This window comes from Castor canadensis, chromosome 7 (genome assembly GCF_047511655.1).
Source record: "Castor canadensis chromosome 7, mCasCan1.hap1v2, whole genome shotgun sequence".
NCBI lineage: Eukaryota > Metazoa > Chordata > Mammalia > Rodentia > Castoridae > Castor > Castor canadensis.
Genome location: NC_133392.1, coordinates 78,567,125 through 78,593,008, shown reverse-complemented (window position 1 = coordinate 78,593,008; position 25,884 = coordinate 78,567,125). Strand labels below are relative to the sequence as shown.

The 25,884-nt window shown below is 41.6% G+C and overlaps 1 protein-coding gene across 7 annotated transcripts in view; it reads right to left on the bottom strand.

Annotated features, from left to right (window-relative positions):
* Window positions 1-25,884, bottom strand: part of Marchf8 (membrane associated ring-CH-type finger 8) — a 124,900-nt gene that overhangs the window by 5,886 nt on the left and 93,130 nt on the right. For 5 of the 7 annotated variants that reach the window (XM_074079449.1, XM_020185480.2, XM_074079453.1 and 2 more), the window contains 4 exons: window positions 17,417-17,467; window positions 2,915-2,997; window positions 1,830-2,675; window positions 206-386 (listed from right to left, as the gene is read on the bottom strand). In XM_074079449.1, the coding sequence (XP_073935550.1) occupies window positions 206-386; window positions 1,830-2,675; window positions 2,915-2,997; window positions 17,417-17,467 (1,161 nt within the window). Of the gene's footprint in view, window positions 1-205; window positions 387-1,829; window positions 2,676-2,914; window positions 2,998-17,416; window positions 17,468-22,648; window positions 22,808-25,884 lie in introns of all 7 variants that reach the window. The other 2 variants (XM_074079452.1, XM_020185471.2) reach the window with 2 other exon arrangements.

The following is a 25,884-nucleotide window of genomic DNA, read 5'->3' as shown; positions in this document are numbered from 1 at the left end:
AAGCAAGCAGTCTCAGTGTGAAGAAAAGAGAAGCACTGTGAGTGACAGGGAATGTCCTCCTGCGGGGAGGGACTTAGACCTCAGCACCACAAACAATGGTCCACAATGCAAACATAAGCACCAATCCCTCTTTTTAAAGAAACCAACACAGGCAAGTGGCTGTGGTCTGAGAGGCTAACTCCTGTAGGGCTCCCTCCTCACGCACCTTCCTCAAAGGCTTCAGCTTGGTCTCCATGATGAACTCGTATTTGCAGAGCTCGCAGCAGCGGGTGTCGGAGCTCTTTATCCACTGCTGCAGGCAAGACTGGTGCACGAAGTGGAGGCTTCCTGTGCAGTGGCAGGGGGTAATCAGAGGGCTCTCGTCATCTCCTTCACAGTGGCAGATCCTGTGGCAGAAGGAAAACCAGTCATTGCAAGTAGGTCCTACATCAGGGAAGGTGACTCTCCAGTAGAGGCCAAATCCCCCCAAAGAAACACTCCACAACACACACCACAAAAGTGACTGTGCGCACGGAGACACACAAACACAAAAGCAAACAACTACTACAACTGGCAGTTCTAGCTTACCTCACCAGCATGAGAAGTTGGGATGGCATTTGGCAACAGAGAGGGGAAAATGATACAAGAAACAATAAAGCAATCATTTTTAGGTAAGACTTAGACTTCACTGACAGATGAATTTAAAGGCAACATGGAGTTATCTTCCAGAACATAAGATGTTAAAATAGAGGGAAAATTGCTATGTAAAACAAAACCAGCACTCTCCCCTCCAAAATACCAGTCACTTAAAAGACAACAGCATTTGCTTTCCAGCTATAATCACTGGCCCTACCTTCCTGCTCTGAACTGGGGAGGAAACAGAGTTCATAGCACCTCTCCTCCACCTAAAAACTTGCCAAGGTGCTGCAATTTCATTTCTTTTTTCAGAATACGAAGTGGGAATTAATTTTAAAGCAACCATTTCCAAAGAACCATTTATCAGGATACAACTACTAATCTCAAGGAATTTAAACAGGTTTTTGAGAACAGGGATCTTTTCCAGCAGCTGAGGAACAGATAGAGACACCTGTCCTGAAAAGAAGACAGGCTCTAGCCTTGCCAGACTCTTGGGCTGTCTGTTTCAGAGCCAATATTTCTGATCCAACCATGAGAAATCTAATAGCTGCTATTGAGGAGGGGAGACTGAGGGAGGCATTGGAGTGGTGAGAGAAAGTGAATCCTGAGAGCTTTGGGCCAGACAAGAATGCTGGGCAGGGCAGATAAAGATGGGAAGCAGAGTCAGGACTCAGTCAGAGTGTGGATGCACCCAAGGTAAGAGGAAGGAAGAGTGGAAGGAGCTGCTGAAGAACAGCTTCTCTCCACATTTACTGGGGGGAAAGGAGTAAAAAGGAGGCTGGAAGGGACAGCAAATGCTTAAAACCAGGAGCACCAAGCTGGAGACACTATTTTCTTTCTTCCAATTTCTTTCTTTCTTTTTTTTTGGTTTTTGGTGGTACCAAGATTTGAACTCAGGGCCTTGAGCTTACTTAGCAGGCACTCCACCACCTGAGTCACACCTCCAGCCCTCTTTCTTCCAACTTCTTTATGCAAAGTCTACTTATTTTTAGTTGTGCAGAGTCATCTTGGCTTTTAATATGTGTAGCTTCTTCCTCTTTTAAAATTAAGTTTTTCAAATGGCATCAATCCTCCATTCTCCTGGAGAAAACAATTACCCCACAACTGGCTACAACTGGCTTATTGCTCATTTTCCTGAAACTTCACATATTAAAGCAAGGTGAGGCTACAGAGGTGCGAGCAGATACAGCCAGAACTGGTCCTGGCAAACCAACCTGCAGGCATCCCCTGAAGTGGACATGGGAGAGATGGGGGGACATTTTTCTGAGAGAAGAGAAGGACAATCCAGGTCACTGTCCTTCTCCACTGAGCACAAGGGTGCCTGTAGGACTCTGCTCTTCAGTTTGACGGAAGCGCTGTCCTCAAAGACATCGTCATCTCCCATTTCGTCGGAGCAGAAGCCCATGCTTCCTGCTAGCCCGCTGGAGGACTTGGTGGTGTGCAGGTGGGTAGCATGACTCTCCAGCTCGTGGAACCTGTTCAGGCTGCTTGCACTCAAGCTGTGGGAGAGTGAGAACAGGCACCGGAGCAGCTGCCTGCTTTTGCACCCAGCCTCGCCATCTGTTTTCTCTTCCAAAAGTGAGATGTGCAGACCCGGTTTGCCATTTTCCACCTCTGAGGCAGCAGAATGCTTGGCAGAAAGGGATGAAATGCAAGAATGTTTGGGATGGCCAGGAGTTGGGCAGTTTGATGCTCTTTTCTCTTTATGATGGAGCCCATTCATTCTGAGGCATGGATCTTGAGGGAGTATCAATTTTCCTTCAGAACAGGTTTTTTCCACATAGTCAAAGCTTTCCAAAGTATCTTGGGCCTTCTGACCAATATCATTTAGCGACTTTGAGAATTTTAGTGTTCTTCTGGCATTGGTATTTTTAGCAGGCTTCAAGGCCTGGATCCATTCTGAACCAAAGGAATTTCTCTTTGATGCCTGAAATGTGTCTTTACAGATAACTGCCACAGTGAGCCCTTGTGTGAAAGAACTCTGGCACTGAGGAGATTTCAAGACAACAGCAGACTGCACGGGACTGTGTTGACAACACTCAGAAAACACTGCACTGGAACTGCATGCAGAAGAGTGGAATAAAGCACAGGAAGTAAAATCAATTTTAAAAGAGAATAGACATCAAAGTGAAGAAATGAGACTGTGTAGTAAACTTGATGATCAAACAGCACATTAAATTGGGCCAACTGTTTAAACCAAGAAAGAATGATCAAGCAAATGGAAAACCAACAACCTATGGACACTAATGTGTGTTTCCTGGTGACACAGGCCATGGTAGCCCCTGAAGCAGAGTGTTACCTGCAGATATCCTGGTTGGATGGCGTGACAGAAGTGCGAGAGAAGGCGGACACCGGGGCTGATGCAGATGGAGGACTCGCAGCCTGCAACGACACACATTCAGTCAGTGTTCAGGAAGGAACCATGGGATCTGGAAGTGCCATTTCCTTGTGAATGGCAGTGGGTGGGAAAATCTAAGAAGGCCTGCTATTCCTCACTACACAGTGAGGAACGTGCATCCCTAACTAGCCTAGGCAAAACAACTCCAACAGTACTCTTTTCTTATCTGTGGAGAAAAGCGCGGTCAGAGGTGCCCAAGTCCACAGAGTATGGTTTCCAAGCTGCCCCTGGTTTGGTGGCCATTTATCTCCTACACATCTGAACTTAATTATTTCATGGCTAAGACAAGAAGCCAAGCATTGAAAGGTGCTGTGCAAATGTAAAAGATGAACATGTGAAGCGATGTGCCTTTCCTTGCTTCCCAAGCCCCTATCCTCCCACTCCTTCACCTGGTTCCTGCAACTGCCCTCCTCAAGGCTGGCCCACTGAGAGCATTCTCCTACCTGACACCCTCACACACAGTGCCATGCACTGACTGGTCCACAAAACCTCACTACCCTGCCACAGCTCACCACACAAAGGGAGACTACCTGACCAGAGGGCCACAAAGCCAGAGCTCATCCCAGAGCCTGGGCATAGGATACTCCCAAGAGGTCCAATCTTTGAATTTTGAATTAAGAAAAATAATTTAAAAATTTACATTTGAAAGAATATACAGTATAATAGCTCACAGGATAAAATAAGGGGTATGAGGGAGAGTGAACAAGCCAAAATTAGAGAAAAGATCTAGGGACAGAGAGGAAGTACCACAGTGAGAAGAGAAGTGGACAAAGAAATACCAACAAGGAGAGCAGCTGAGCTGAGGATGCACAATCACCACTAGAGGACCCAGGCCTCCCATTCCAGCCCCTGTAGGACCCTAGCTGTGTTTTATTTAGCAAGACATACTCTAGTTTCTGGGGCTGTCACTCCCTTTATACAGCTATAGTGACACGTTATAAGTGTGTGTCTGGGAGATCTCATTACTGTGCATTTACACAAATCTAGATGGCACAGCTTAGTCACTTCATGTTTACTCTTGATGTGACCAAGAGACATGGTAAACCAGGTGTGGTGGTGCATGCCTTAATCTGGCTACTTGGGGAAGCAGAGGTAGGAGGATCATGATCCAAGGCCAGTCCAGGTGAAAGCACGTGACTTTGCTGGAATGAAAGCCTAGCAAGCGTAAGGCCCTGAGATCAATCCCTAGTACTGTCAAAAATAGATGTGGTAAACACACAATGGATGTGGCTGCTGCTGGCCTAACACAGCATACTGTTTTACAGTAATTTTTTTCCTTTTTTTTGGTTTTTTGAGACAGGGTTCCACTATATAGTCCAGGTTGCCCTCAAACTCACAAGCCTCTTGCCCCAGCCTCCTGAGAGCTGGGATTACAAGTATGTGCCACCACATCAAGATTATAGCAAACTTTTTTTTTCAAATAAGTAGAAGGAGCATATTCTAAAATAATGATAAAAGCCTAGTACAGTAAGTACATAAAACCAGTAAGTACATAAAACCAGTAAGTAACACAGCCATTCATTATCACTGCCAAATATAGTTAGAAGTGCTATACTTTTGTGTAATGGGCAGTGCAACAGGTTTGTACCAATGTCACCACAAACAGGTGAGTAATGTATTGCATTACGACATTAAGACAGCTACAATGTCACTAGACAACAGGAAGTTTTCATCTCCGCATATGCAGCGTGTCACTAACATACATGGGTAGGCTACATACATATGCCAATAAATGTATGTCTCCCTCCTTTGGATAGCAATCCTGAATGAGCATCTTCTCTGTGCAGCCAAAAGGGCTCCAGAAAACGGTGCTGTAATTCTGATATTTCAAGTAAGCCCACCCTGCCACTCACCTCCCAACGCCTTGCTCCCTGATTAGGAGGCGCTCTACCTGGCCCACCATTCCCAGGCTGAGGACTAGAATTTACTCTCTCAGTGCACGTCAGGAGTGTGCTCTCATCCTGGTACTCCACCTACAGGATCAGCCCTGCGACATCGGTCAGCCACCAGAACCATACTGCCACTGACCAGAAACTCCTGACCCCATGCAGCAAATGTCAGCCTGGAGAGAGCTGGGACTGGGGCTGGACCACTATTCCTACTTGCAGCACAAGACTAAGCATCATTTTAAATCCAACTCAAGAACCTGATCCACAAGTTACTTTTAGCATGATGCATGTATACACTGACCACTGAGTGTCACTCAATTAGCACATCTTCTAAGTCAGCAAAGAATCCATACTTTTCTAACTGAATGTGCACATGGATTGGGCATATTCTCTTTAAAAGCATTAATGGACAAAGTTCTCAAGAATCTAAAGTTCAATATACTTGGAGACATGAAAATGGTATTTCCTAAGTAACCACAATCACAACTTTGAGATAGGCCTTGGGACCTATGTGGACAGGGTACTGTTACTTCCCACACATGTCCCATAGGCACCATGCATGGGCCATTCTCCTTTTTCTCCAGCACCCTTCTCCCAGGCAACTATCGTAGGTCCCACCCCTTGAAAGCTCCCTGTGGCCCTGAAGAGATCACACCAGACCTTTGGTACCAGGCTTTACTGTTGGTTACCAAGAGGGAGACAGACTGAGGATACCTATAAAGTGTCCAAACATCTCAAGTCCCAACACCATTCTGACACTGAAAGCCTTCATGAGGGCTGAGAATGTAGTTCAGTAGTAGACCATTTGCCTAGCATGCACAAGGCCTTGGAATTGATCATTCAGCACTGAAAAACAAAAACACAGCCTATAATCTCAGCTACTCAGGAGGCCATTGGGAGGATCAAGGTTTGAGGCCAGCCTGGGCAAAAGTTAGTAAGAACCTCATATCAATCAATAAGCCAGGTATGGTGTCATACACCTATGATCCCAGCTATGTGAGAGGCCAGAGGTAAGAGAATCATGGTCTGAGGCCAGCCCAGGGCAGAAACGTGAGACCCTGTCTGAAAAATAACTAAAGCTAAAAAGGTTTGGGGCATGGGGTTCCAACACGTGCCTTGCAAAATCCCAGCACAGGCGGGAAAGAAAGACTCCACAAGCCTTCAAAAACTACTTTTGCTTCTTGCAGGGACTGGTTCTCTATTCAGTTTCTACAGAGAAGGCCAAAAACACACCATGAAAGTGAAAGCCTGGTCACAGTGTACAGAAGAGAAATGCAGTTGTCAACCACCCTTCCCCAAGCAGACTTGGAGGAAGGAATGTCCAGCTGTATTCGTGCCCTGGTCTCCTCATTATTATCAGCCATCTCTTCTTCCTCCTTGTGTTAAACTCAATTTGGTGGAAGTGAAGTATGGAAAGAAGCTCTCTTCCCATCACAGAGAGGGAACTATGTAGTCCTACAAGTTATCTTAGAAAGTCCCATGTACTTTCCTGAAGAATAGTGCCCAAATAGGGTCAGTGTTGTGGGAGGAGGCAGGTCTTAGACAGGAATCTGAAGTTACAAGAGAATGCTTTCTACTCCCCTTCTGGACTTCAAAAAGAGTTCTCTGGTACCATCACATTTGTGCACACTGGGGTAAGGGCATGAAGGCAAGGCTCAGAGGTAGGAGGGGAGAGCCTAATACCAGAATGAAGCCTCATGAAACTGACTATCCACACCTGTGTGTACTTCCCCACGCAGTTGCTGCCTGGCATTGCAGGAATTCACACAGGTGTGCCTGCACTCTCAGCAGAAACCAAGGCCAGTAAGACATGTGTGGCAGTCCCAAGGAGGAAAGGCAGTGGGACTGGCAGGGCAAGGAGATTCTACAGCTGCCTGCCCAGTTCTGATAAACCAGGGCAGTCCTGGCACCTTCTAGGTAATGTTTCTTCCCTAATTTCATCCTTGCCAAGCACTCTCAGCAAACAGTGTCCAACGGGCCCACCAATGATAGAACAAGTCTCTGTTATTAGATCACAAAGTTTCAAGGAAATTTAAAAATCTATCTGATATTACTTTACGTAATTATAAACTTGAGCAAATTCTGACTTCTCTAGTAAGAATGAGAAAACCAGCAAGGCTCAGCTACCCTAAGAGGTTGTTCTCTGTCGCCAGCTAAAGACAGCACATTCTAAAGTTCAAGATGAAGCCATATCGGCAGAATGAGTTCAAAAAGCTCTATTTGTTGTTGGCTTCAAGCTTAGTAAACGAGCAGGCTCCTAGCAAGGATGCAGAAGCTTGGACTGACTAACAACAAAAGGAAACCTATGGCTCCCAGTGAGTACCTAGGGAAGGTAGGAATCAGGAAGTCGGAAAGAGGGTTGGGCAGCTTGGGACCTCGCCAGCTGCCCAGCTCTTCCTCAGAGCAGCAGCTCCAGCTCAGAGGTCTGAACAACAGAAAACTAATTCTGAAAGCACTTAAGTTCTCCCTTCCATGGGTCCAATCACACAGGACATGACAGCTACTGACAAGAGGCACAACTGTTCACAGTGGGAAAATTGGTGTGTACCAAGGAAACTGGAGCCCTCTGTTCCTGAAGCTTTCTGCTGGTTTCCAAATGAGACTTTCCAGTCATGAAAAGGAATGTGAAGCAATCTCACAACAAAAAATTTTTGTGAAAATCCCCTTTTCTTAAAATGTTGTAACTAATTTATGCCAAAATAAACTTTGGGTTCTGCACAAGCCTAAATCTCAGATGACTTTATTTCTGAGGAATGACAAAACCTAAATGCCTTGTCTAAAAGACAGTTTTGTTTTGCTATACTTGAGTCTCTCTCTTACTAGTTGTCTTGTTTTGAATTATTCTAACAAAACTAGCAAGACATATGGTAGACAAAACAGCAACAAAAAAAACCCCAAAACTTCCAATAGCCAGGTGCAGGGGCTCATGTCCCAAACTGGTAGAGAGATGGAGATTGGGAGGACTAAGGTTCAAGGCCAGTGTTGGCAAAAAGTCAGTGAGACCCCACCTCAACCAATAAGCTGGATGCGAGGGTGCACCTGCCATCCTGGAGGTAGGAGAACCCGGGTAAAACATGAGGTCCTACCTGAAAAATAACTAAAGGAAAAAGAGCTGAGGACTTGGCTCAAGAGGCAGAGCACCTGCCTAGCAAGTGTGAGGCTCTGAGTTCAAACCCCAGTACAGGGGAGGGGTGCTTCCTATATATCCTTGACAGAACTGGCACCCCCTTCCTGCTCTGTGTCCTTCTGGGAAAGCTTGCTATACCACAATGGCTATGTGACACACTCCTCAGGAGAATTCCTTCTTAGTTAGGGGCAAGAACATACCACTTTCTCACTGCAGGGCACCCATATACCTTCTTTGTAGTCACTTCCTTCCCTTGCTTCTTTTCTCTGCTCCTTCCTTCTTCTCTGTTGTAAACCCTCCTGGCCTTCCTTTCCTGTACCAGCAAAACTCCCTGCAAACACTGGGGCCTCAGGCCTCTAGGAAATGTGAATCTGCTGTGTGATTTACATCAGAAGGTATAGGGCCACAAGGAATGGTCTGGTTGGTTAGCTTGTTTTTAAGCTAGGAATTGGAGAAGGGAATTGACAAGAGGGTAAGAAGCAAGCAAGGCTCATGTTTACAAGTGACCTCAAATTGATGACCTGATTGGAAAAATAGGAAAGAATGTGTACAGAGGACTCTTAAAACATGAAAATATACTTAACCTATCCCACAATGAGAAGTACAAATCATCTACAAGGACATATCATTAGCAATAATAATAGTAAAAGAATTTCCATATTGGCAAAACTGTGAGGAAAGAGGCATACATACTTAAACAATGCTGGTAGAAGAAGAAAATGGTAAAATCTCAAGCTGTATAAAAATAACCTCAGATTTACAAAAGCACATTTACCTTAACCCATTAATTCTTCTTTAGGAATATATATATGCACACACACAAATAATAAGGATTAAGTTTTTTGGAGGAAATTTTCTCTTTCAGTTGTGTGTGTGAGTAAACTGGGTTTCAATGTAAAATCTATGTCTTACTATGTATGGATCATGGTCAAAGTAAACTGAAAGTCACTGCATGACTGCATTTCTACAATGAAAACACAAAACACCAAAATAAGGAAAAGAGGTCATGCTATTCTGTCAGCACAGAAAATTCAGAAACGAGCGGCCAAGAACTCCCTCAATAAAAGGTCTTCCCTCTACATGGATAGCATCTGCCACCTGTGTGAGATTTCAGTTGAGGTGCCCCTACAAACTTTGTGACTTTGTAGCAGGGAGGAGGACCAAAAGAGAAACAGACAGGCTGTGTTCTTCTGATAGTGAGGCAGGAGGAAGGGATAGCAAAGCAGAGAGATAAAACCTGAAGAACTGAAACATGAAGAAGGTCACATAGCACTGGGGGAATGAAATAGCCAATAAAGTCACATGCAGCCATTTGTGGGCTGAGCTTTGCTTTTTGCTTCTGTAACCTGCTTGCAAGGGTATATAATGTGAGACATATTTGTTCTCAGGGCTCAGCCTTAGGACAACAGTCCACTGAGTCTGTGTAGGCACAACAAAATGTTGCTTCCTGGTAAACTGCCTCAGTGTCCTGTAACAACTGAAAACTACACACACAAATTTATTGTCCTGGTTTCTGTGGACCAGAAGTCTAGTCACAGTGTGATATGACACTCTACTCAGGGTCTCCCTTCTTTCCTAAAGGTCCTGGAAGGAAAACCTTTGCATACTCTTTCAGGTCGTTGGTAGAATGCAGTTTCTAGCAGGTTTAGGATTAAGAACTCTGCTGGCTACTCCTCAAAGACCACATGCCTGTCCTGTCATGTGACCCTGCCCCATTCTCAATCTCTGACTCCCCTTCTTCCACTAGCCAGAGGAAATTCTCTGTCCTTAAGCATTCACGGGACTCCACAGGGGCTATGTGTACAATCCAAAATAATCTCTGAATTCTAAGGCCAACTATGCTACACAACAGAGCTGACCACAGCAGTAACACCTCAGGGCATTCACAGGTTCCAGACGACCGTGCAGGACACCTTTTTTTTTTTTTTTTTTTTTTTGCGGGGGGTGGTGGGGGGAGCGGTTTGTGATTTAGAAATCCTACTTACCAGGTCACCTTTTTATTTGTGTTTCCTACTCAGGAAGTTGACAAAGGTTACTTATCCTCCCACTCCAAACTAAGAGACAGTGATCTGCTCCTAACTGCCAGCTCAGCAAGTCCAACTTCACATAACAGAGACAAATAAAGTCTCAACTGGTGTTTAGATACTGAGATGTGCAGACTGAGATTACTTCAGCAAACTTTCTGCTCAGCATAGAAATTACTCTGTCAAAACCAGTGCTTCATTATGAGACACTCTGGTTTCTATAAATAAATACCCAGTTGTATTCAACTTTAAAAATAAGCTACAATTAAAGGAGGAGAGGCCATTCTGTGGCTGCTCTGATAAATACGTGTTGACTCTTGCTGAAAGGCTGTGCCAAGAACCAGCTTTCTCAAATACAATGAATTAAACTGACCACTAAAAAAAGTAAATATATACAACACAAAATAGGATTCATGGAGGAGATTGTACAATAAAAAGTACTGATTGCCAAAAGGATTTCCATTATAAATGACTCTCATTAGCACTGCCTAGCAAGTAGCACTAACAATGAATTCTTTTCTGCTGGCCTTTTAGGGGGAGCTTGGGTTATCCAGAGCACAATGAAAGGCACTTATCTAGTGGGAAGGCCATAGGTGGAAGGTTTTCTTAAGGCTCACCTTCCTATGGTCTCCACACTGTAGCTGGAATCTTGAAAAAATAATTTGTTTTCAATAAATTACACTAAAGTCAACCATTGCTGAGCAAATATGACTTATAGTCCCAGAAACTACAGATATAAAACATAAAGGTCCAAAATCACCAGGAAGAACATGGTGAAAGGGCTGTATCTGTCAGTTACCATTCAAAAAGACCTTTTACTATTGAAACTTCCTTGAAATATTTAACTTTTCAAACATAATTGAAGAATATTTTCACTGCCAAGAATTTTTTGAGAAAATGGCTTTGACTCCAAAGTCCTCACTGTGCTCTGGGGTCACTCTACTGATCACACCATTAAGCAGCATTTAATCATTTAAAAAATCAGGTCAACAAGCCACAGACAGGTCTATTGCAAGGATCAAATAAAATCAGAGGAGATATAAAAAGGCCACATACACCATGGCAGGACCACCTCCATTGGGAAGCTTCCATACAGACCTACCACTGTTTGACGACCCACACAGTAGACTACAGGTACCACCCCTACTACAAAATACTTCATTTTTCACAGACACCCTGTCCAACCAACTGCTATGAAAAGAGGCTGCCCAGGCTGCTCATCTGGCCAGCCTTGGCCCAAGAGGCACAGAACTGCAAGGATTAAATCAGAGCCCAGGAGAATGTTAAAGAGGGAACATGATACCCCCAACTTTACAATACGGCTCCTCCATCAAAGCCAAATGAGAAGATGGCAAATGAATCAGTCAACTTTAAAGCACCACCCCCATACCCAATCTAGGCAAGCACTATTTTGTTTCTGTTTTTTGTTTTGTGGTGCTGGAGACCTATCCTAGGACTTCACTGCATGCTAAATCAAGCATTCTATCACTGAGCCATACTGCCAACACAATCCCCCAGTCTAAAAGAAGGTTCAGAGATCTGCCTGAAGCCCTCACTGGCCTCACCATGTTGGTCAACCCCCCTGCCTGGCTCTGCTCTGCTGTTGCCCAGCAACCTCCACCTTGCCCAGCCCCTGCCTCCACCCTTCATGCCTCTCCAGGGCACTCCTACACCTATCCCTCATCAATGGTTTCTCCTCAGATTTTCCTCAAAAAGACCTTATTACTTCCTGTACTCTGTTAATTTCTTCCAGTGTACCTATCACAGTTCATAAATAGATGTTTCTGGAACAATGTGTCAACTTTGAAGCCACTACTGTTTGGCCTGGCACATAACAAATGTTCGAGGAATACTTGCTAAATGAACTAAACAACTAGAATGCACCTCTAAAACACAGTCTTGGGACCCCTTTACACTGTTACAGATCACTATGGACTCCCACAGTCTCTATATGAGTTACATCGCTCAATTTTTACTCTATTAAGACACTTTAAATTATAAGAAGATATTCCTTTAAGGTCTGGGAGAACAAGTCATCTTGCATGTTTCTCAGCCTCTGGAAACTACTTTATACTCATAAGGGAATGAGAACAGAAAGGCAATAGAATATCTTAGTATTCTTATGAAACTGTCTTAAACTTGCCTCCCTACCCTTGGCTCCAGGAGCCCCTGAGCCAAACTTGGAAAATGTTGGCCTATTGCTTTAGACAAAAATGAAACTAACTAATCAGAAGAAAGAAATATGTGAAAATATGGCCTACTTTACAAAAGAGGAGCCCAGTAGCAAATCTTGCCTCCAAGATGCAAACAAGGCTAGGTGTTGCCTGTGATGCAGAAAAATCAAGCTGTCACCACCTGATGCCATCAACTCCTCCAATTCATTCCCTTGGTTAGTGTTGCATGAAAGTAAGTCCCTCGTCTTTGGGACAGTTGTTTTCTTCAATATAAATGAAGAAACATGCACTCTGCCTTACATGCAACCTATGTGTCTGAGTAAGCAAGTCTCTCACTGGCCAACTCTAGATTCAGAAACAGTGAAGCAAACGCTGGCCTTGACAATCATATCCAGGTCTGCCTCTGAGCAAAACTGGACCAACAAGCTTCTCTCCTGAGGCTACACTTATATCTGACAGGAGACATTCTTTTGTATTTCATTCCTGGCCAACAGCAACAATACTTAAAAATATTCAAGGTATCTAAGTAAGTCAGTGCTCAAATTCATCGAGATGTGCCTGCTAAGCAATGGAACAGCAATAATTTTAAATGATCATTAAATATGTCTAGTCTTAACTTATACCAAGAATATCTGATTAATCAGGGGTAGATATACACATGATATATGCATATAATTATGCAAGTCTAAAACAGTTTATGAGGGGTGTCAGCCTTCACCAATTGAGAGAGTTAGAGAACACTGAGGAGGCAGCCACACTGCCTTCTCCCCCCAGAAAAGTGCTGCCCATCACTTACTCCAGAAATTGTCATCTGGAGTAGCTCCAAGTCCCAGCATTGAATGAGAAGGCGTCTCTCAGTGTAAAATACTGTAATGTCTGTGTACTGCCTTCTGCCTCCTTAGAGGCATCAGCAGAGGCTCCAGAAAGCCTAGGCCTGGGATCTAAGGCAATTCCAGTTAGACAGACAGAGTGAGTTCAAGGCTCCTCAGGAAATTGCATCTGTAAGGATTTTAAGCCAAAGTAGGCTTGGAATAGATGCAGTCAACACAGCCTAATGGTTTCCAGGCAGCTGCAATGGGTGCTGGGACAGCCATTACTGCTTTCTACTATCTACCTAAAGAAATGGATTTCCCCAAGGTGTGAACTATCTATCTCCTATGGTTAACCCTGTCCTGGCTGGCTCTTTTCCACTGTTTACATCCTTGTTAAGTGTCCCCTCCTCAGCCACACCTTCTAACCAGGGTTTCTTGTAATCCTTTCTCTGTCTGTTCCCCTTCTAGGAATCCTTTCCATGGGTAGGTACTGCATGGAGGTCTCCTTCCTTCCTCCCTCATTCAAAACACAACACCCGACACACTGTCAAGTATTAGACAAAATCTGCAATCCTCATAAAGGATAAATAAACCCTATCCTGAAACCTCCTATCTCCACATTACAAGTAAGAACACATCTTGCTGAGGGGTAAGACAGCCTGCAGGTGGAAGGACAGTGGTGGCACAAAACACAATAACCCCCTGGATCGTCACCTTACCTAAGTTTGAGCTTAGCATCTTTCTGTATTCCTTCTGCCAACCCACACTCCACAGACCCCTAGCACCCTCTAAGTGATGGCCCCTTGACAGATAGAGGCTCACAGCAGATATGAGATGCACTTACCCAGCTCCCAGCTCTCCCTTCTCTCTACCACAGTCTCCCAAATTCCCCTCATAGTCAGAGCTCTGTCTCTCAAAGGCAGCATCAAGATCAGTGGGGGTGACAACAAGTTTAGGTGATATACTAAACAATTTGTTTTGTAATAGTTATATTTTAATTTCAGGCTACAAAACTGACCAATCAAATGTAATTTCAGATATTATACAGTGATATAAAATTCTGAGTTCTTAGCAAATGCTTCAGGAGCAGCACAGAAAGTACATGGGATGATGGTGGAGGTATGGATGATGGATCTGAAGAACATGGCTCCAAGGATGGCTTGAGAGATGTTTGTGACAATGGACGAGAACCACCAAGTGGGTACAAGGTGTCCAGCATATACCACAAAATATTCATCCAGCATGTACAAAGAACATCCAAGTCTACATTCTATCCTTGCTCTTAAGGCTTATGAGTGATAAAGACATCACCTGTATGCTGATGGAGCTTACATGTAGGGTAAAGGAACAACACAAAAAAATCAATTAAAAACATAGGTAGTGGTAAGTGTTGTGTTGAAAAGGAAACAGAGGGTTAGGGGCATGGCTCAAGTGGTAGAATGCCTGCCTTGCCTAGAAAATGAAACAGAAAAAAGATGACTGGGGACCACTTAGGTGGGTAGGATGGGCCTCTAAGAAGAGGTAATAAATTTGATGAAATCCTGGCACTTGTAACTGAGGCTCAACAAATGGTATTCATTAACATTATTGTGACTGACAAACTAAGTACCAGGTGAAGACTTTGCCATCAAAATTGTCTAAATGTCTTCTATTAACTCTCTAAAGGGACTGAATCCAGCTGCCCATTTTGCAGAGAGGTAAGCCACTGCAGAAGTAGCAGCCTCTAGCTGCCAACTTCCCTCTTCCCTCTTAGTTTCTGAGATCAACATGAAATAAGGGATCCTCCACAAACATGAAACATCATTTTTTTGGAACAAAATCTAGACAAAATACTGTAACATGGATAATTTATTTTTACTGCCTTTCAAACTCCAACGTCATGCCAGAAAGAGGTAAATTACACAAGTTAGGCAGGTAACTAAGATGCTGAACCCAATGGAGGCTGAGTTGACAGGATAAGTTCCCTAACAGAAAAAGTGAGGATTGTGAGTAGCAGAAAATATGTCCTTGTTCTGACCCCTTTCTTTTGTACCTTTTGCTCAAGGGAGTAAAGCATCTACTATGATTTTTCTGCTACACTGAAGATAGGGTTTTAAATATCATGGCCTCAAAGTGGCCACAAACAGCAGGTTCATTTGATAAATACAGCAATAGGAACTGCATTCTTAAGAACAAAGATATCTTTTATAGGGTCCTGCCCGCCTTCCCCCAGTCCCATTGAACTGGTTTGGACTAACAATTTTATACAACATATTAACTTTATTGTTTATAGAGGGTTACACTTTACAAAAAAAAAAATCATGCTGATGGGTGTCCAGGGAAGTTCTGTGAGCATTACAAAGACTCCCCTCCCCACCACATACAAGATTCTCCTATGACTCCACTAAGTGTCCAAAGCTCAGTAGACATAGTGTCCAGACACAGACAGCACATTACAATGTGTACAAGGAAGAAATAAAAAAGTTTATGTTCTGTCCTTATCAGCAGCTACCATTAAGGACTGTTCCCACCCAATCCATCTAAGATCACCAGGATTCAGCAAGTTTGAGAGAATCCGATTTGTTGGTTCAGTGCAGTGAAGCAACTGCCCATGTCTCCAACCAAACATTAACTCTAAGACTCGTAACAACCCTGAAGGTTATATTATTACCTTAATTTTATTCATCAGGAAATTAAAGCTCAGAGAAGTGTCCTTTCTCAAAGTGCGGGGCTAATAAGCTGTCACCCATCTAACACAAAACCTTTACAAAGCAACTCAGAATACTCACATCCAGGCCAAGCCCATAACTTTTCCTGTACACATTGGTCAAAGGAGTGGGAGCAAAGCAAAACATGCTATTGTGTATTTTTAACACACTGAATTCAACTTCACACCACAGGCCATCAGCACTGTTATCACTTTCTCAGTGTTTCAGTGCTGGCCAGCTCCTTTCAAAGGCAGTAGGGCACAACTGGATGCCTATCCAGAGAGCAACCCTACAAATACGGCTTCTCACGCTCCAAAATTCCTGGTGAAGAGACAGCAGGGTAAAAGAAGTGGAGGTGGGACTGGAGGGAGTATTCTGTGAAAGACATTGACAGGACGGAGACCAGGGCTGAAGGACTGGTCTGGGGGTAAATCAAGTCAGGACCAGGGCTGAGGAGCACACTGTGAAATGGTCTGCAATGTCACGTTATATAGTACGGATTTTTCTTTTTACACAAAAGTAAGAAGACTATGATTAGATCACTAATATGCTTAAGAAATGACCAATAATTATCTTAGAGGATTTGCTACATCTACTGTTAGTTTAAAAATGTAAGGTGATTTTAATGAAAACATCTATATTATTTGTAAATTAAAATGCAATACAACATAACTGTTTTTATTTCAGAGTACCTAAGAGGCCTAAGACAGCAGGGTATTTTGTCACGTTGTTTAAATCTTCCTGTTAAAACATGTAACATGTTTGGCTGCATGACAAAGATATGAGAAGAGGTCCACAACCTGCAAGAAACCTGCATGGCCCTATGTACATGGCCAAGGAGTCAGTCAGAGCCATGTCTTGGCTGAGAGGAACATGGCCTGGAGCAAGCTCAGTGTGTGGGAGACACTGCTGCTAGGACCATGCCCTCGCAGCTGATGTGCTTCTGGGTAAGCTACTGAAGGGGCCACATTGCTGAGGTGACAGATTCTATTTGGTAGCTGACCCACCCCTTCAAGTCCTTTGCCTCACTGCCTTCTGAATAGAGGAGGCCTATGGAGCCAGCTCTGGTCAGCGAGATATAAGCACTGTGTGAGTCCTCCAGCCAGGGAAGTATCAGCCTTTCTGCCAAAAAGAGTCCCCCTCAGCTGACAGACCCCCTCCATCTTTAATCATTCCTTTTATTCCTGCCAAGGCCAAAGCTAAGGTGTCTAGAGATCCAACTCTTACCATGAGACCACTGTATTAAAGCAGAAGGATGACAATATATGAAGGATGGTGGCACAGAAAGGAAAGAGAGAGTGTGAATGCCTGGCAACATCTGTGAGCAACTCAGCCCTGGACGACCAATTTCTAGATACTTCATCAACTGACCTATATAAATCTATATTTATATCACCAAAGTTGACTTTTTGTTACTCTCAAATGCACTCCTAATCAAAGTGACAGACTGCTGGTCACTGAGATTTCTTCTGCCTGGAAGTACATGATTTCCTGGACAAAATGGATTTCCTCTGTAAGTCACTTTCCCCAAAACACACTCAAAATCACCTCACTAGAAAGATATAACTGCCACAATCTTCACATGGTCCCAAAGTAGATTAGAGACATGTATCAAGAACCTCTGTCTTTAAAAGACAAGAGTATCAACACATGCAAAATGTAAGAATATCAAAGTCCCAAGGCACTCTACCTTAGAAATGTTGCTTGAATGACTCATGGAATGTCTCAAAGTCTTCTCATTCTGCAAGAAAGCCAAATAGGTGATAAGTATTAAGCTTTGATTAAAATGTGCAAAGAACAATCAACTGATTACAATAATCCTACTGACAAATTATTCCCTTAGCTAGAGTTTCCTAAACATAAACGACCATATAACTACATTGTGTGTAGCCAGGTATTAGATACTGGAAAATTGGGCCAAACTAAATAAAACAACAGTCCCTGACCTGAAGGAACTGATAAGGAAAAGAACAAGTTTGGAGTTAACTGTAAAAAATGAAACAGTGATAATTGTCTTAAGGTACATTCAAGTGCAGTTCAAAGCTGAGAAACTGCATGTCCCACTGTATATAATAAGGAAGAAGCAGCAGGACAGCTGACCTTGGGCCATCTCACTGGCAAAGTTCTAAGTGGTCAAGAAGGACACCACACAGTTCACATCTTCTTCCCCAAGACTGTTTCTCTTCCTGGAGCAAAGAAACCTGGAAGTCACACTAAGCTCCTCTTTCTTACATTCCCCCATGTTTAGTCTCAAACTCTTATATCAAATTCCCCCTCTTTAATGTCTCTCAATCCCAAATTTCATTTCTATTTTTAGTTAATGCCTTACTTTAGGTTCTCTTCATTTCTTGTGTGTGTGTGTGTGTGTGTGTGTGTGTGTGTGCATGTGTGTGTGTGTGCGCATGCACACTTTTTTGGGGAACAGTCCTGGGGTTTCAATTTATGGCTTCTCACTTGCTAGGCAGGGGCCCTATCACTTCAACCATGCCCCCAGCAGTCCTCACCTGAAATTTTTTTAGCAATTTTCTATTTGGTCTGCTTTTAGGGTGACCATCCTAAACATAATTATGTGCTAAACTATATCCCCACTCCCCAAATTTACATTCTGAAGTTCTAATTTCCAATACTTCAGAATGTGAATATGACTATATTTGGAGATAGGATCTTTAATGAGGTGATTAAATCATAATGAAGTCATTAGGAAAGATCTTAATCCTTAAAAGGGATTGGTACCGTTTTAAGAAAAGGAGAAAAGGACACAGTATGCACAGAGGAAAAATAGATGCCATTGTAAGGTAGAGAGAGAGGCCTCTAAGGAAACCAATGCTGCTGGGACCTGGAGATCAGACTTCCAGCCTCCAGATTACGAGAAAATAAATTCCTGCTGTTTAAGCAACTCCATCTGTAGCACTTTATTATGGTAACCCTAACAAACATAGAAGAATCTACTACACTGTGACTTTCTTTTTTAAAAAATATATAAATATAAATGATTTTTTAAAATAAGAAGTAACTTTTCCAGAATCAACTTATTCTTACTCAAAGCCCAAATGAGTAAAAAACTATTACAAAAGGAAAATAATATTTTGCTTCTATCTTTAAGATGATCTGTTTGCTTTTTTTAAGTTTTCAACTATGCTTTAATCATGGACAAGTCTGAAATGTAGTCAAGTAAAATTCTTTGGTCAGTAAGAAGTACAAAGAAGATAGTGGGTCATTTTAAAACACCCTTGAGTAAGACAAGATACTTACTCCATTAAGTTCCTCCTTAACAACAGCTAGTCATGGGGACTAGGGGTGTGGTTCAATGGTGCTCAGCATGAAGAAGACCCTGGCTTCTATCCCCAGCACTGGGAAGGGGATGGGGGACAGAATGGGGATATGTGGATGGAAGCTAGTCATAAAGACAGCCTGAATGTTCCCCTTTTCTTCAACCACTAAATTCTAGGCTGCCTTCATTTTTGTACTCTTGGCTTTGAATGCTCAATATCCTCAAAATGCTGATGAAGGAAGCATTTGTCAGCCATTATATCTATTCTGGCATTGTTTTCTTTGTCTTTACAGAAATGTGTGCATGCAAATTTCTGAGTATTTTCCTTATTTTATAAATCAGAATGGAAGTAGAAGTACATGTCTCTTTCATTGTACAATAAAGACACTGCTATTAAGTGTTCAGCCTTAATGGAAGATTTCTTGATCTTAAGCCAGACAAACAGTTATAAAGGAAAAAGAAGAAAATTATAAAATATACTCAAAGTGTTGGAAGTGTGTCACCAAAGACTGTTTCTAAGAGCTCAGGTTTGATTAGGATTTTCCATAAATCATGATACACACTCACTGCAAATGGATTCTGCCCACATAATGGATAGTGGATCTCTGCCCATTTGAGTCTCATTCATATGTCAAGAATGTATTATGGATAAACACAGGGCTGCCCTGTGAATCCCAGCTTCAAGGACAATCTTCTAGTGATATACAATCAGATTTTAATTTAGTCTACTAAACTAAAACTAAGATACCATGTATATTGGGTTGTCTGTACAGAAAAGATATTGCAATCACTGTGACATTAACTATTACCTCACAAGAAACAGCCAATTTGACACCATCCGGAAACCTACAGTAAAGTTTTAAGGTACTAAAAGAATCAATAAATCATTTCTTAAAACCTTTTTGATACTCACTATTCCACAAAGAATGAATACTGGGATGGGGAGAGGTTATAAAACATTGTAAATCCAGACAGAAACCTAAAAATTTCTTTACCCTGTGAACTTAAGAAATAAATTTGATGCAAACCTTTACTCTATGTTCCATAGAACAATGAATATTTTACGCTGGTTTCAAAAAAAAGAAAAATGAAATATACATCTTCAGAAGACACTAGTGTTTAAAAGCATGAAACTTACCAATGCGTAGGGCTGTTTCTCCATTCTTACACAGAATGTTAACAATTCGGTTCCAAAAGACATTTACTTTTCCCCTCCATAAGCATTGCTATTTAAGGTTGATGTATTTGGATATAACAAAAAAAATCTAAGAAGTTCAGGCCACAACAGAGCTCTTTTCTAGAAAGCAAATGCCAGACTTCAAATTCACTACACACTTACTATGTGACTATTCCATGCATGCAACCGTGAAAGGCTTGGAATATGAACAACAATAAAACTGCCACCTAGCCTTGGACCAATGGTAGTATTATCACACAACTGCTTTCAAAACAGGGTTTCGATGAGGAAAGTACAAACTAAGGGAAAGCTGAGAATGACATAAAAACACACAAACCTAAATTAGGCCAGGGTGAAGTGACACTGCTCCATCCTATGGTCAGAAGGGTATATTTTTGAATAAGAAGAAAAACTTGTCAAATATCAATGTCAAAAAGTGGAACTAAGTTTATTGAAAAGAATTCTAATTTGGGTCAAAACTAAGCTTTGATTCCCAAATAGTAAAAACCTGGGCAATTATTTTCCTAAGATCTTTAACACATTCTGTCATTGCTTAATAGGAGCATCTCTCTGACTCTGGAGATGGATGCCTCCTTGAGCCTCCCATCCTTCAATGAGGTGCCAGGAGTTGCAAACACTTCCCTGGCTTCCTCTCACCTCCACATCTCTTTGGTGGGCTTGTTTTACTTAAACACAGGGGCTCCCCAGAAGACAGCTTCCTGCCCTCTTTTCATCCATTCTCTGTCTTAGACCAGTGTTTCTCCAACTCTGTGCACATGATCATTTAGGGATGTTGCTAAAACACAGATCAGGATTTGCTTGCCTTCAGGTACCTGGAGATTCTACATTTCCAATAAGCTACCAAGTTCACTCTCATGCTAAAGGTACCTAGACCATACTTTGAGGTGCAAGTTTCATTCCATATCCTGGACCAAAATAATCCAAACAGGCTATGGCTCATCTTTTAAAAAGTAAATCATGACTATTGTAAAAGTAATTTCTGTGTAAAAGATGGCAGTAAGCTTAAAATCAATCTGCAAGCAGATACAGAGTGGTAAAGAGTCAGTCTGGGGATGTGAGAAATCCAAGTATTATAAGCATAACTTTCTAAATCACTATGATAAAGAGCCCTGTTAAAGAGTAAGGGACACTTCACAATTTCATCAGTCCTATCAATATTTTGTAAGTCCACATGTGACTAATAGAATATTCCTTGGTGGCAGAGCCAAGACTGCACAGAGATCAAACATGCTCTGAAAGGCAAAAGTCAAGAAGTCAATGAGTTAAGGGGCCGAAACAAGTTTGGGGGATTCTGCATGGAAGAGTCAAACCACAGAACTTCATGTGGGTGTCTCCCTTCCAGGACCAGTCATTAAAAAACAACATGTAAACAAAAAAAAAATCTATGGGTAATAAACATTACTACCTACCAGTACCTACCATCCTCTTCTCCCCACCAAAAGAACCCAGACTTTGTTCTGAGCAGCCAAGGAAACAGCTAAAAGTTCTTACTTTCCCATACTGCTTTGCAGCTAAGGTAAAATACATAAGAAAACTATTTCTAAAGAAATTAACTAGAGTTTTTTGTGGGGTTTTTTTTTGGGGGGGGAATGGTTACTGGGGTTTGTACTCAGGGCCTCACACTTACTAAGCAAGTGTTCTACCGCTTCAGCCACTCCGCCAGCCTTATCTAGATATTTTCGGGTGAAACATTTGCTTTCTTGATATAGCCACTGCCCGTTTATTTGGAATTCCTTCTCTCTCATACAGCTGGGAATCCAGCTATAAAGCATAAAGGCATAAGAGTTATCTTGGGACCATGAGGAGGTAAAGTATACACTAGAAGTCTCAAACTTTTTGGTCTTAGGACCAATAAGTATTTTTTTACACTATAAAAAAAAGGATCCCCAAAATCTTTCATTTATATAAGTTATATTTATTGATATTTGTCATATTAGAAATTAAAACTGATAATTTAAAAATAGTATCTCTTAATTCACTCAGCATTAATAAACTCAGTTAACATGTTAACATTGAAAGATAATCAATTTTCAAACCAAAAAATCTAAGTGATTAGAGTGACACTGCTTATATTTCTGTAAATCTCAGTATCATCTACTTAATAGAAGACAGCTGGATTCCCATATCTGCGTGTGCATCCAATTTCTTCCGATATGCTATTTTTGTAGGGACCTCCAGGAAAGCCCAGAGTTGGTATGAAAACTATTTTAAACATAAGACATTTGAAATTCTACAGATCCAGAAAGAAGTCATTTTCATGCACCCCCTGGCAAATAAGGCTGCACTGGAAGGTTTATTAAGCCCACCATAGTTCTCCACTCTAGGAGAGTTTTACAGCCTTGAAGAGGAAAAAAGACTATCCCCCTTGCAAACACTATAGCACACATCATCATCTCCAATTCCTTCTCCTAGAAATCCATCTGTCTTTCCTAAGGAAACTTGTTTGTTCTTACCATGAAAGCCGTTTCTCCTCCTAGAAGGTGAGGTACAGTGGTTTCTAACTGAAACCATTTAGCAAGCTACTTCTTCAAGAACTCCTTTATGCATATACATAAGCACGTTTTTCCTGTTCGTCTTTGGTCAGCTTCCATCACAGGCAGTCAGCTATGAACCTAGGAAAGTAGATCAAAGTCTTCCCTTTTTGACATTTGGAATAAAGAAAAGCTGGTCTCATGCAGTTAAGTAAATAAGAAAGGAGGTATATTTTAATATCTACTTGAGAGAATGGTAGGTACTGTTCTTTGTAGTCCACAAAAATCTCAACAAGTGATCAACTGCAACATGACTCCAAAACATGGTTTCGAGGAACTTTTAGTACTCTGTTGCACTGAAAGTCAATTGACCCATCTTACACTTTGAATTGATCTCTTACCTAGTCATGACTTTATAACATCACATCCTGATGTAGAAATTACTGGCTTACTTATAGTTCTGCAAACCTTTCAAGTGTTAACTACATTTCATTATGTTGTAAAAAAGCACACTAAATACAACCATTAAAAGGCACTTAAAAGTGTCTAAGTATTGTAAAATACCCAAGCACACAGTGATGGATATATTTCCAAGATTCTAAATTTTGCTTAGAAACCTTGACAAAAACTGCTACTTGCTCTCCTTGAAGTGAAAATTTCATTTTTGAGAAAAATGAAAAAAGTATACCCATTTCAGAACTACAGTTTGTCAGTTATTCTTTAAAGTAAAAATTGAATTCCATCAAAAACAAAAAGTGGCTAGTTTAGCGTGTTATTCAATCATATAAAAGCTGTGCCTTGAGGCAACCACTGTACTTCATTATGCAGTAGAAATGCCTTATACAAGATGTGCAATAAAGTGGTAACACATAATTCACCATAAAAAGAACAATCGTGTTGAAACCAGCACATATGTAAAACTTAGCAGAATAGGACAGCAACATATTATTGTAACTGCCTTCTAAATGGCCAATAAATTAGACATATCTAAGATACTCAAAAAATAACCCAAATCAAATCTCCAATGATGAATAGGTATTAAAAAAGTACACAAGATACACTCATCAATACCACAGACAAAACAAAAATAAAGTCTAAAAAGTGTTCAATATCCCACATGAAAGCAGGGAAAAGAAATCAAGAGGGATGGAACTGGACAGACAGGGGACAGGAGACAGAAGAGTAGGATTATGTACAAACAGAAAACAAAAAGTAACAAGGTACAATTAGTTCCTAAGATAACAAGAACTTTCCTACTAAAGAAAATCTACAAAACCTGGGAAAGAACAGTGAGAATCTGTGGCATTTGAGTTACAACTCAGTCCCTCCTCAAACCTCCCACCCTCAGCTTGACAAAGGCTCTACTGTGAGAAGATACAGTCAATAGAAAAGGGCTCCTCCCCACCAGCTTCCTACTGAAGGGTAAAGTGTCTCCCAGACAGGGACAAACCATCAGCATTTCTCAGCTCATCTCCCTAACTCCAAGTTACAGAGCTCTATTCCAGGCCCAAGCAGCTGAGAAATCTGGGGCTCTCTTCCTTTGCTCAGTGTCTACCAAACAAAAGAGAAACTATCCTAGGCATATGCCATGGTGAGAATAATAGGCCCCAATGTAATGAAACCAACATGCTGGGAGGGCAGAGGTCCCACACCCAGAGGAAAGCCATGAAAACCACTGGTTACTGCCCAACCAGCATGCTACTCATAAAGCAGGTATGGCACTCTTATGGCACACTACAACTCTGAAGCAGAGGCTCAGCTTTCCAAGGGTAGAAAGGTAGGCTAAAAGAGTACAGTATTCCCAAATAGGTAAAGAAACTGTCAAAATATCCCTATTTGCAGACGACATGATCCTATACCTTAAAGACCCAAAAAACTCTACTCAGAAGCTTCTAGACATCATCAATAGCTATAGCAAGGTAGCAGGATATAAAATCAACATAGAAAAATCATTAGCATTTCTATACACTAACAATGAGCAAACGGAAAAAGAATGTATGAAAACAATTCCATTTACAATAGCCTCAAACAAAATCAAATACCTAGGTGTAAACCTAACAAAAGATGTGAAAGACCTCTACAAGGAAAACCATACACTTCTGAAGAAAGAGATTGAGGAAGACTATAGAAAGTGGAGAGATCTCCCATGCTCATGGATTGGTAGAATCAACATAGTAAAAATGTCGATACTCCCCAAAGTAATCTACATGTTTAATGCAATTCCCATCAAAATTCCAATGACATTCATTAAAGACATTGAAAAATCTACTGTGAAATTTATATGGAAACACAAGAGGCCACGAATAGCCAAGGCAATACTCAGTCAACAGAACAATGCAGGAGGTATCACAATACCTGACTTCAAACTATATTACAAAGCAATAACAATAAAAACAGCATGGTACTGGCACAAAAACAGACATGAAGACCAGTGGAACAGAATAGAGGATCCAGATATGAAGCCACACAACTATGAGCAACTTATCTTTGACAAAGGAGCTAAAAATATACGATGGAAAAATAGCAGCCTCTTCAACAAAAACTGCTGGGAAAACTGGTTAGCAGTCTGCAAAAAACTGAAACTAGATCCATGTATATCACCCTATACCAAGATTAACTCAAAATGGATCAAGGATCTTAATATCAGACCCCAAACTCTTAAGTTGATACAAGAAAGAATAGGAAATACTCTGGAGTTAGTAGGTATAGGTAAGAACTTTCTCAATGAAACCCCAGCAGCACAGCAACTAAGAGATAACATAGATAAATGGGACCTCATAAAACTAAAAAGCTTCTGTTCATCAAAAGAAATGGTCTCTAAACTGAAGAGAACACCCACAGAGTGGGACAAAATATTTGCCAATTATACATCAGACAAAGGACTGATAACCAGAATATACAGGGAACTTAAAAAACTAAATTCTCCCAAAACTAATGAACCAATAAAGAAATGGGCATGTGAACTAAACAGAACTTTCTCAAAAGAAGAAATTCAAATGGCCAGAAAACACATGAAAAATGCTCACCATCTCTAGCAATAAAGGAAATGCAAATTAAAACCACACTAACATTCCACCTCACCCCTGTTAGAATAGCCATCATCAGCAACACCACCAACAACAGGTGTTGGCGAGGATGCGGGGAAAAAGGAACCCTCTTACACTGCTGCTGGGAATGTAAACTAGTACAACCACTCTGGAAAAAAATTTGGAGGCTAC